Source organism: Solanum verrucosum, unplaced genomic scaffold (genome assembly GCF_900185275.1).
Source record: "Solanum verrucosum unplaced genomic scaffold, falcon-dt-bn FXZP01000022.1, whole genome shotgun sequence".
In the NCBI taxonomy this organism is placed as follows: domain Eukaryota; kingdom Viridiplantae; phylum Streptophyta; class Magnoliopsida; order Solanales; family Solanaceae; genus Solanum; species Solanum verrucosum.
Genome location: NW_026020086.1, coordinates 4,332,881 through 4,343,996, shown reverse-complemented (window position 1 = coordinate 4,343,996; position 11,116 = coordinate 4,332,881). Strand labels below are relative to the sequence as shown.

The 11,116-nt window shown below is 35.7% G+C and overlaps 2 protein-coding genes across 2 annotated transcripts; one reads left to right on the top strand and one right to left on the bottom strand.

Moving 5' to 3' along the window:
- On the top strand, window positions 1-6,872 carry LOC125824308 (omega-6 fatty acid desaturase, chloroplastic). Its single transcript, XM_049503658.1, has 10 exons — window positions 1-299; window positions 393-447; window positions 1,942-2,180; window positions 2,507-2,650; window positions 2,908-3,059; window positions 3,888-4,010; window positions 4,126-4,303; window positions 4,414-4,532; window positions 6,099-6,213; window positions 6,414-6,872. Exons 1-10 carry the CDS (start codon window positions 261-263, stop codon window positions 6,573-6,575), a joined length of 1,326 nt encoding a protein of 441 aa, XP_049359615.1. The 5' UTR covers window positions 1-260; the 3' UTR covers window positions 6,576-6,872.
- Window positions 6,873-8,529: 1,657 nt separating this feature from the next.
- LOC125824309 (BTB/POZ domain-containing protein At2g24240-like) lies at window positions 8,530-10,490 on the bottom strand. The gene has a single exon (XM_049503659.1). The coding sequence runs from the start codon at window positions 10,065-10,067 to the stop codon at window positions 8,742-8,744; it is 1,326 nt and encodes a 441-aa protein (XP_049359616.1). The 5' UTR covers window positions 10,068-10,490; the 3' UTR covers window positions 8,530-8,741.
- Window positions 10,491-11,116: the final 626 nt, after the last annotated feature.

The window sequence follows — 11,116 nt, the reverse complement described above, 5'->3', positions numbered from 1 at the left end:
TGCTTAACCCCCATAGGCCCTTATAGCGGCTTAGCCCAATCACTTCAACAGAAATAAGTTTTTTGGTCCTTTCTCCTCCCTTCACTCTTTATCTTCAATAAAGAACCAATTTTTATAATAAAGAACCATTTTTTACAGTAAAGAACCAATTTTTATTGGTTAAAGAGGTAAGGGGTGAGAAGAAAAGGGCTAAAGAACCAAAAAATCTAAGTGGGGTTTTGTTTTTTTGTGAGTTCTTGTGCTGCAAATTTTGCTCTATAATGGCTTGCAGTGTTGCAGACTCTGGTTTCCTGTTCTTGGTAAAATCCCTTTTTTTTTTGTTGCTTCCACTGTTCTTGTATTGGTGAATTTTGGTTGTAAGTTCATGTTTTTTTTTTGGTTTCTAATGTTAGGCTTCCAAGAAAAGATCAGTTCATAGCACTAGAATTGGGCAAATTGCTTCTACAGGTATGTGTATAAAAATTACTAGTATTTTCTTGTGGGGTGCATTGTTGCTTGAACAGGGTTAACTTTTTGTATGTGTGTGTGTGTTGTTGGGGGGGGGGGGGGTCTATTTTTTGTGTTCTTGATTATGGAACACCTAAAAGTAGCTTCTTTGGATGGTAAATTGCAGATCATTTCTGTTAGGATTTGGCTATGTAATTGATTACTGAAAATTAGTAGCTAGACTTGTAGGTTTTCGTCTGCGTTTTTGCTTGAACTGAGTTAATTGTGGGTGTCAGTGTGTTGTTGTTGTGGTGGTGGTGGGGGTCTATTGACGATTTTGTTTTTTTGTTTCTTGAATTGAGGACACCTAAATGTAGCTTTTTGAATGGCAATTTGCAGGTTAATTCTGTGAGTATTTAGCTGGGTAATTAATTACTGAAAATTAGTGGCTCAGAGTAGTCAAAAGCGAAAAACGCCAAAGTCTGATGGAGTTTTAAGCGCAAAGCACAATTAAAGTGTGGGATTTAGCCAAGAAAAGCGCCTATGAAGAAACACCAAATCTATTATTATAAACACAGACAATAATTACTTTAGACAAAAGAATGAAAAAACTGTAATTAAGCTATCCCACTTATTTCAATAGCCTTAGCAAAGATATAAAAGTTTAAAAGGGGATACAGGTTTCCATTAACATGATAGGCGCATAATTGGGCCAATTTGCCACCACAAAGGCATTTTTGTCCAATTTATAATAATTCAGGGCCATTTTTGGACCTACAGCCAAATGGAGGGCAATTTTGTTCTATATACAATATTTCAAGGCCATTTTTGTCCCTTTTCCGTTCTTGAATTGAAGGTGAAATTTCTTGATTGTGAATAGAACACTTAAATGTAGCTTCTATGAATGGTAATTGCATGTTACTTCTGTGAGGGTTTAGTTGTGTAATTGATTACTGAAAATTAGTGGCTACATTATGTGGATTTTCATCTGTATAAATTTTCCTTTCTGTAAATTGAATTGTTGTTCTTTTTGTTTCTCCCTGAATTTTGGATACAAAATTTGGAATAGCTTAAAGTAACTTGGAATTAGTCATTCCTTGCGAATTTTGGATCATGAGCATAACATTCCAAGAAAATTGAACTGCTAAACTAAAGACCATTTTCTAATCTAAAAATCTCTCGACTTTCCCTTTTGTGATAAACGTCTTAACTAAATTATTGTTTAGTGAAACGGAATAAGATGCAACAGTGTTATCAGACAGATGCTAATGTTAATTATTAACAAACATATTCATATTGATATATTGGTTCACCTTGATATTCTGGAAAGCTTTAAAGCAATTTTGCATTTAAGATATGAATACTAAGATTACTATGCATTGCACGGTTTTAGGCCAAGCTTGATAACTAAGCTGAAAACTGTAACAATAGCTGAATCTCTTTGATGTTTTGGATGGATTTTGCATTGTGTCTTACCAGCTTCATGTACAATCTTTTGTTTGAATATATTAACAGGAACATATTGTTTAAAGTGGGAAAGTCTACCTCAGATAAGCTCGAAACAGAAAGGCTGCTTAATTTACTCGAGAAAGAAAAATGTTATACAAGCTGTTGCAGTTCCGATAGCACCTGCACCCTTAGACTCTGCAGAGGAGAGAAAACGATTAAGTGAAAAATATGGTTTTAGACAAATTGGAGAACCACTACCTGATAACGTCACAATGAGAGATATTACTGAGTCACTACCTAAGAAGGTATTATTATTTCCTCTGACAAAGGTTTTTGAAAATCTAAATGTTCGCTTATTTCCTTTAGAATCTGGTAATTGACATTGGTACATTAGTTGCTCACACAGTCACACTTCTTCCGAATGAGATGTACTGTTTATATAAAAAAACTACAAAAATGAGTATCCAGTCCCTTTTGTGAAATATCTTCAAGTCTGTCTCCATTATTACAATGAAGGACAAAAATGGACTCATATAGTTGCCAAAATAGAAATAATATTTTGTTTCCACTGGTTAGTAACTTGCTATCCGTGGTGCAACTTTGATTTTAAGATTGCGTTTTACTGCACTAGGTATTTGAGATTGACGATGGAAAGGCATTGAAGTCAGTTTTGATATCAGTAACTTCCTACACACTGGGCCTCTTCATGATTGCCAAAGCTCCATGGTACCTACTTCCCCTGGCCTGGGCTTGGACAGGAACAGCAGTTACAGGGGTGAGTTCTGTATTTCTTTCTTTTTTTTGGTATTTCTATTATTTGTTCTTGCCATTATTCTATTTTTATGTGATCTCTAACGCAGCAGAGAAAGGAAATCATGTTAAAGACAGCACAGATCAACTTACTTAACTTTTTCGTTCCCATCTCCAAATCAGAATTTAGCCTATTTATTTCCTCATTTATTTTTTATTTATATCCTTTTCTTAACCATAAATCTCAAAGTCGATTTTCTTTGTTTGGTTTTATTTGTGAAGTTCTTTGTAATAGGACATGATTGCGCTCACAAATCCTTCTCAAAGAACAAATTATTGGAAGATATTGTTGGAACACTAGCCTTTTTGCCATTGATTTATCCCTATGAGCCATGGAGGTTCAAGCATGATCGGCATCACGCGAAAACAAACATGTTAGTCAAATGACCCTTGTACTTTTATTTTCTTCAAGTTAATTACATCTTTGTTTTTGGCATGACCTGTGAAATGTCAACGACTTAATCTATTATATTTAGCTGTTCAACTGGAAATTTCAAGGCTAATACCACTGGTTAGACAGGAATACCGCACCCATTAACATTGTGTATAGATTTAATTCTGCCTTTTTCCTTTAATGGCTTGCCTATATAGGAAAACGAGATCTATTTTATAACTTTTCTGACCCATAAACTTTTGCCAACTGATCCTACACAAGTCAGAGAATAGGCATATATTTGTTTAACAGCTTCAAATTAAAGAAGTCAGCTTTATCAATGTTCAAATTTGCTCTTCATGTCTAAAAGTGGTAAAAAAGTAGTTGCCGTCGCAGCCTGTATATTAATGTAGTATGCCAGCTCTTTCGAGTAATGATAATTGTTAGAATATGAATAGGTTTATACAATCCTATTAGAATAGGAATAGGTTTATACAATCCTATAAAAATAGGAATAGGTTTATACAATCCTATTAGAATAGGAATAGGAATAGAAATAGAAATAGGAATACTAAATAGTATCCTACTTGGTAAAGGATTGTATTCTAGGGTCTATAAATAGGGTCTCAATGTAATAATGTAGACACAACAACAATTCAATAATATTCTTTTCCTATATTTCTCACAATAATTAAAGCAACCACTTGAAGAAATCTTTTTCCATCAATGAAGCTTCCCTTGCAATTGTTTAGTATATTAGACTCTAGCACTTTATACTCATTATTCATCGATATGTATAAACTGTAACTTTCACTTTTCTCTATTCCAGGTTGCACGAAGACACAGCTTGGCAGCCTGTTTGGAAGGAGGAGTTCGATTCAGTCCCTGCTCTGAGGAAGGCAATTATATTAGGTTACGGCCCTATTCGACCTTGGATGTCTGTAGCTCACTGGTATGCCATTATAACTAATCGTTTTGCTGTGAAAATAGCCATATTTTCTAATTTGTATGGCTTTTTTTTTTTATAACTTCTTGATTCTTATCTACTATTTTGGATCTTGATTTAGGTGGCTCTGTCATTTCAATTTGAGCAAGTTCAGACCAAATGAAATTGACAGGGTGAAAATAAGTTTGGGTTGTGTCTTTGCTTTTATGGCAATTGGCTGGCCACTGATAATCTGGAAAACAGGGATTATTGGATGGATCAAGTTCTGGTTAATGCCATGGTTGGGTTATCATTTTTGGGTAACAACAATTTCTGCTTTCCTGTGATTACCTCTTGGTACCTCGTTCTTGAAATTTTGCTATAGAAAACTTCCTGTACTAATAAGTTTTTATTCTAATCAAATGATCAGATGAGTACTTTTACGATGGTTCATCATACAGCACCCCACATACCCTTCAAAACTTCTGATGAGTGGAATGCCGCTCAGGCCCAGCTGAATGGCACAGTTCACTGTGACTATCCTAGTTGGTAATTGATCTCTCTTATCCTCTTTCGTGAAGTTATTGGCTAATCTTGTTCTCCCTTGGTTTCAATTTATTTGTCTTACTTTCCGTTTTAGTCTGTTTGAAAAAGAATGCATCTTTCATAATTTGGCAACTATTTAATTTCAACATCTTACGTGGCATGTTTAAGATCACAATGTTAAAGGACATTTTGGTACGTTATACATATCTTTAGCTTAAGACCACAAGATCCTAAAGTGTACTTTATTTTCTTAAACTCCGTGCACGGTCAAACTAAGGCAAATAAATTGAAATGGAGGGAGTATGAATTAACTGTAGATACTTCAGTGGGTGGAAGATTTTCTCGAAAGTAAGATCCACTTGCACCCAATGGGGGTGACTTAGGTCAATGAAGTTGAAATAAAATCACAAAGGTCAGGGTTCAAATCCTAATAGAGGCAAAAACTAGGGGAATTTACCATCTGCATGAGTGTTGGTGGATAGAGTTAGCCAATATCTGCATTCGTAGATGATGTAGGTATTCAGTTGAATTGTCGAGGTACACAAAACGAGCCCGTCTCACCACTGTTATTTGAAAAAAAAAAGCTCTTTCATTGCCTTTTTTGTCCATGAGACTAGCTGAGCGTATTCTAGTGACAAGGGATAAGGTCTTGAAACCAAGTTTGGTAATTAGAAAATAATTGGATCTTGCGGACAAAGTCATAGGTTATGCTTCCTATGCACAAAAATGATGCAGTTTTTCTCCTAATATCATGAATTTGGAATGCATGTTTCCCACTGCTGAGACTATGTTTCTACCTGATAAAGGAAGAGGTGACCTCTTTTTTTCTTTGTTTACTGCTCCCTCCTTCAATGAGTTCCTTTGAATTTCAACTTCTGACCGGAGAGATAGAACATTTGTTTAGTGATAGAGTTACCCGGTACCTGTGTTGGTTTGAGGTAGCATGCGCCTCGTGGAATTGGTCAAGGTCTGCGCAAACTGGCCCAGATACCACGGTTATAAAACAAAAAATGAAAAAGAACATATCAAAGTCCTGTTAAAGCTGACCCACTATATCTTTTTCAGAAAGTGGAGAAATGAAAATTGATCACAAGAATTATATTTATGGAAATCTTAATTTTTCAAAGTGATCTTAATGGAAATTTCATGAAGAACAGAAGCAGGAATTTCTGCTTGGACTCTTCAAAAATGTCAACGGGAGTGTGTCAGATACTCCAGAAGTAGTGTATTTTTGGAGAATCTGACACGGGTGTGGCATCAAAAGTGAAGAGTCTGTGCAACTTACTGAGCACACCACATCTCTGTTTCCACGATTCATATCCTGGAAGAAAGATGGATTTGTATTATCTATCTGATTATGATCAAAGTCTCTGTCCGTTTTTGTGATCCTGGGTTGGCTATTCCATTGTTTGTGGCAACCTTGGCAATTTCCTTTTAGCCAGAGATGAAAGAAAAGGACACCATAGAAGGACAAATTACAAAGAGTAAAAGAAGTAAAAAGACTAGACAAGTATTCATTTTTTCGTCTCATATTTTTATTTTCTGATCTTTGCTCTTTCTTTTCGACAGGATTGAGATTCTTTGTCATGATATCAATGTTCATATTCCCCACCACATATCCCCCAGAATACCAAGTTATAATTTACGGGCAGCTCATCAATCTCTCCAAGAGAATTGGGGAAAGGTATCGTGACTTGGCATTTTCTCTAATACTGTTCATTTCATTTTAATGACGTTTGAATGGGATATCATTTTTTCTGTTTGATGGGGGAAACAGAAAACGCATGAGTGAGGACAAAAAATGAATATAAAAATTTCATCTTGATCTCTAAAATCGTCTTCCATTGCTATTGACAACATTGTGTTTTGCTTGACACCTAACAGTACCTGAACGAGGCTTCATGGAACTGGCGTCTAATGAAGACAATACTGACAGTATGTCATGTCTATGATAAGGAGCGGAATTATGTTGCATTTGATGAAGTTGTCCCTGAAGAAGCCCAGCCAATCACATTCCTTAAAAAAGTAATGCCAGACTACGCTTGATTAACGTGCACCTCAAAAGGTCAACTTTCACTTGCTTCATTCTTTGGGAAGGTATCCTTCCAATCCTTTTGGGTCCGGTCAAGCGGTCCAGTGCCCAAATGTCAAGTTCTCACAAATATTGTAAGACTTGTTTTAACTCATCAAAGAGAGAAATATCTTCTCCAGAGGTTTCTTGGTAGTGTTAGTGTAGTATACAATAATTGAAGTTTCTCGCGATTTTGTCTTCTTTTTTGAGAAGTACCCATGAATAACATGTTGCTTATTTAATACCAAAGCTTCATTAAATTCTTCTCCCTACGGTCGACTCAATATAATCTGCCAAGACTTATGTTATGCCAGTATCCTCAAATCTTGTTTTACATATGTAAATGTAGATGGTTGACAGTAATTTACCTTCATTACTCATCAGTGCATTGTCATTTTGCATTTGGAATTTGAAACCTCATGCTAACAGGTTGTAAAACCTGATGCACTTGCATTAAAGTATTGTCTTGAACAGGTGGAATCATAGTTTTGATTACACTTGCTGCTTTGTTTATCGTAAACAACCACTCTACCTCCAAAAGGTAGAGGGTAGGTAAGGTTTGCGTATATCCTATCCACTGGGTAATGTTGTTGTAGTTGCTTTGTTTAATGATCCTTGTTTTGAGATAATGTTTTTTTCTGGATACTTGAAATACGCCGGCGAAAGTCAAAGGGTGCATGAATTTTTATGTTGTTTGTGGGGCTTCTTAACTGGGGATTTGCTCCTAATTACAGAAGTTTGAACTTATTTTAATGATCTGCATTATGATAATTTTGAAATTTTGTCGTGTTATTAGGCGTCGTGCCATTCGATGAATATTATTATTAATTATAAAGAAGTGATTAGTGGTGTCATTAAACAAATACTGCTGGCTCCAGATTTCATGAATGGCAGCCTAAAAGACGAGAGTAAGCATTTGTTGATATCATATATATGAGTATGTTGTTTTTTACAGTTGCCAACAATTCTGTTTTGACTGCAAAAGATGAATAAAAATGCCCCTAGGCACCCCACGGGTGTGGCCCACTGGTTGATGAATCGAATAAAATCTTGAGAGATTACGATTCAGTTCTTGGCAGAAACAAAAAAATATTAGATTTCTTTCCATCTGCCAAGTATTGATAGACAAAGTCACTTGGTACTAGTGTGCTAGTGGGATATAGCAAATAACAGTTGAAACAGTTGGTCTGGACTCAGCCGTTTAAAAAACAATTTCAAAGGAAATGAGATACCCTACTGAAATGAAAAAATAAAGCAAAACTTTACCTCCTTTTTTCTTAACAATAAATAATCTGGAGACTGGGTGAGTAGTTACAACTGCTCACATGCAAATGGTATCTACCACCCCACCCTCACCCCTTCTAACTTCTTTTTTTTCGTTTTTTCATCTGGTGTTTGATATTTGTATTGGGGCTATCTAGATTCGTGTCGATATTCCCACATTAAGGGGTTGGGCTGGGGTGTGGGGTGAAATGCTTTCTAACAAAGACGACTTCATACCTAAGAGTTTGAACTCGGGGTCTCTAGTTAAGAATAAAAAAATACTTATTATCACTCGGGAGCCTTAGTTGCATTGGATTGTACAACTGCATAAAGAGGAATAATCTTTGTTAAAAGCTTAGGTCAAAAGAAAAGTTGTTGTATGGGGGTTTGTTCAAAAGAGACTTGCTAGTACTTACTTTATCATAAGGTGGTCCAATGAATCTACTAGAGTTGTAGTAAAGGTCGTCCAATGAATCTACTAGAGTTGTAGTAGAGCGGTAACTACTCTATCCTTAATTAGAGGTTTCGACTTCGAGTCTTTGTTAAGGAGCAACTGACCTTCCAACAAATGACTTTCGGACGCGAATCTTGATCTAGTCTAGCAATGATGTACTAGATATTGAAAGAATGCATCTATTAGAAGCAAGGCAAAGGTAAAAATTTGAAATATTGATTGCTAAGCAATCATTTTCCTTTAACTTTAACATGTCAGTTTTTCATATGTATACTCAAACTTCACAAATCTAGAAAGTATTACAAACACTGATTTCTATTCAATTTCTCTAATCCTAAAAAAATCTACATTAGTCACTCTTTAACAATCTGAAGAAAAAGATAACAAAATCACTCACTTAAACCCCTTCAAAACTACATAAAAATCATATAATTGGTGGAGGTGATGTCTCCCATATATCGAACACATTTTCCTCGCTATGAAGAGCGAAAAGACGGTCACCACCAATAGAGAAATCACAAATGGAACCACCATAGCTTCGTCGAAGCCTTGATGTAAGTACCCAATCAGGACCACAGAACACAGAGATGCAGTCGTTCATCGATGAGAACAACTGTCCATCGTGCAATGCCAGTTTAGGATAACATGGCTCATCTGGCATTTTCCCCTTCATCAGCCTGCTTCTTGAACTCCACCTTACACTTCCAGCATTCCTCCTCAAATCCATAAACCCCAAATCTTCATACTCGTTCACGACACATATTGAACTCGTTTCCTCCATTGCTATCGCGTCCCTAACTCTCCTCTCGTCAGTTATAGGCGTGCCAATATCAGACCATGACCAAACCATACTTTTATCCCTAAAATCCAACAAACTAATGTAACAATTATCCTTCCTTGGAAACAAAGTAGCAACTAACAAACAGTTTGTACCATGTAACCATTGTAACTTATCAGCATCACCAAGTGACCAACCGGGCGGCTCGTAGAAAAAATCAATCTGTTTCCCAGTTACTTGATCCCATACACCAATACCATACTCATTACTTCTACCTTTACAACTAGAAAACAACTTATAATCTGAACTAAAACTAAGCGCGCCAGCAGTATAACTCTTGACTTGATTTTCATGTTTGACATTAAATTTATACCTTAGCTCCCCAGTTGATGCACTAAACAACCCCATACCCCCATCCCCTTTACCTAATCTTTCACAAGCACTCAACACAATATTCTCAGAATCAATCCAACCAGCATCATTCACCCTTTGATAATCAAGATTAATAGGAGGATGTTCCTCCATCATCCAATCATACACATGAACCATACTACCATGAGCCACACAACACCCGCCATCCGGGCCAGCCCGGATGGCAGTTCCATCACCAGGAGCCTGGCCCGTTACTGAGCAGGCCAGACGGAGCCTGTTTCCATCAAATGGACCCCATTTAGCTGACCTGACATGATCTAAAAGACCATAAAACAAAGCCTCTCTATACAACAACTTTTCAGGAAGATTTTGAGGTAAATAAAGCTCCCCTGTTCTAAGCAAATCAAGAAGGACTGAGAAACAATTAGGGTTCCTATCAATGAAATGTTCAATGATTGTGGCATCAGAATTCAAGTTCCATTCATCATCAAACATAGCTCCAAATAGAGAATTTCGACCAGCATTAGCTAAGGTTGTTGCTGTAGTTTCGAAAATTCTACCACCAACATTAAATTTCACTCTGTCTTTCTGAATCCCCATAACTCAAATTTACAGTAATCTGATAAAACAGGGGACCTGAAATCAAGAATTGAACTAAAAAAAACACCTAACTTGAAAAAAAAAAAAAGAAGATACAAACAGAGAAGTCAAAAAAAGTCTCTTTAAATTCTACTGAAAATTTTGAATTCAAGACTTCTTACAAGGACCAATATGGAAAAGAACTGATTTTTAATGGTCCTAACAAGGCACCTATCATGACTATGAACAAAAAGAAGGAAAAACAGAGGGAAAATGGTGGGAAAAGAAGAAAAGATTCAATTTTGACAAAATTTATGATATGGGTATTGAAGATTAAAGGATTTGAGAGATGGGTTTTGAATTTTCTTGAGAGAATTTTGGTTGGATTTGGACTTGGGAGGGTATTGGGTTTCAAAAAAATTGAATTTTGTTGTGTTTTTTCTTTGATCTTTTTTTCTTTTCTATTCTTTTAATTCTCTTTTTTTTTTTGAGGTCTTGCTTAAGTCTGAACACAAGCTATATGAGCTTTTTATAAATTCATTGTCTTATGTGGGTCCCACTTTAGCATCCTTTTATAGTTGGCCATGGGATTATATGGATTTTTGATCAAATGGTCAAGAAAAATTTGGTAGTTGTGTTGTAATTCTAAAAAAATGGTTAAATGGGGTTTCATTTATTTGTTTAGGGATAGTTGCACTTTTGGTCCCTAAATTAGTAATGAATTACTGTTTTGATCCTTTTAATATTTGGTCAAACATATTTAATCATGGCATAATACATAAAAATGTCTCTCCATACGATAAAAAACACCTAAGAGTATGATTTAGTGGTATATGAAAGTGAGTGGAAATGAGGTCTTATGTTTAATTTTCAACAAAAACACTTGGATGGACGAAGTTATTGTATACCTATGCTAAGATAGCAAATATTTGTTGAAATTAATTGAAATACACGCAAGCTGATCCAGATATTACCGTGATTAAAAATATATAATGCTTGGTAAAGTTTCACAAAGATCAAAATTAAAATTTGATGATATTTGAGGGATTAAAAATGATAATATCCATTTA

Coding starts and splice junctions, on each gene's coding strand:
- LOC125824308 (XM_049503658.1), top strand. CDS start 261: ATGGCTTGCAGTGTTGCAGACTCTGGTTTCCTGTTCTTG. Junction 300..392: donor ACTCTGGTTTCCTGTTCTTG/GTAAAATCCCTT, acceptor TTCTAATGTTAG/GCTTCCAAGAAAAGATCAGT. Junction 6,214..6,413: donor TCCAAGAGAATTGGGGAAAG/GTATCGTGACTT, acceptor GACACCTAACAG/TACCTGAACGAGGCTTCATG.
- LOC125824309 (XM_049503659.1), bottom strand. CDS start 10,067: ATGGGGATTCAGAAAGACAGAGTGAAATTTAATGTTGGTGGTAGAATT.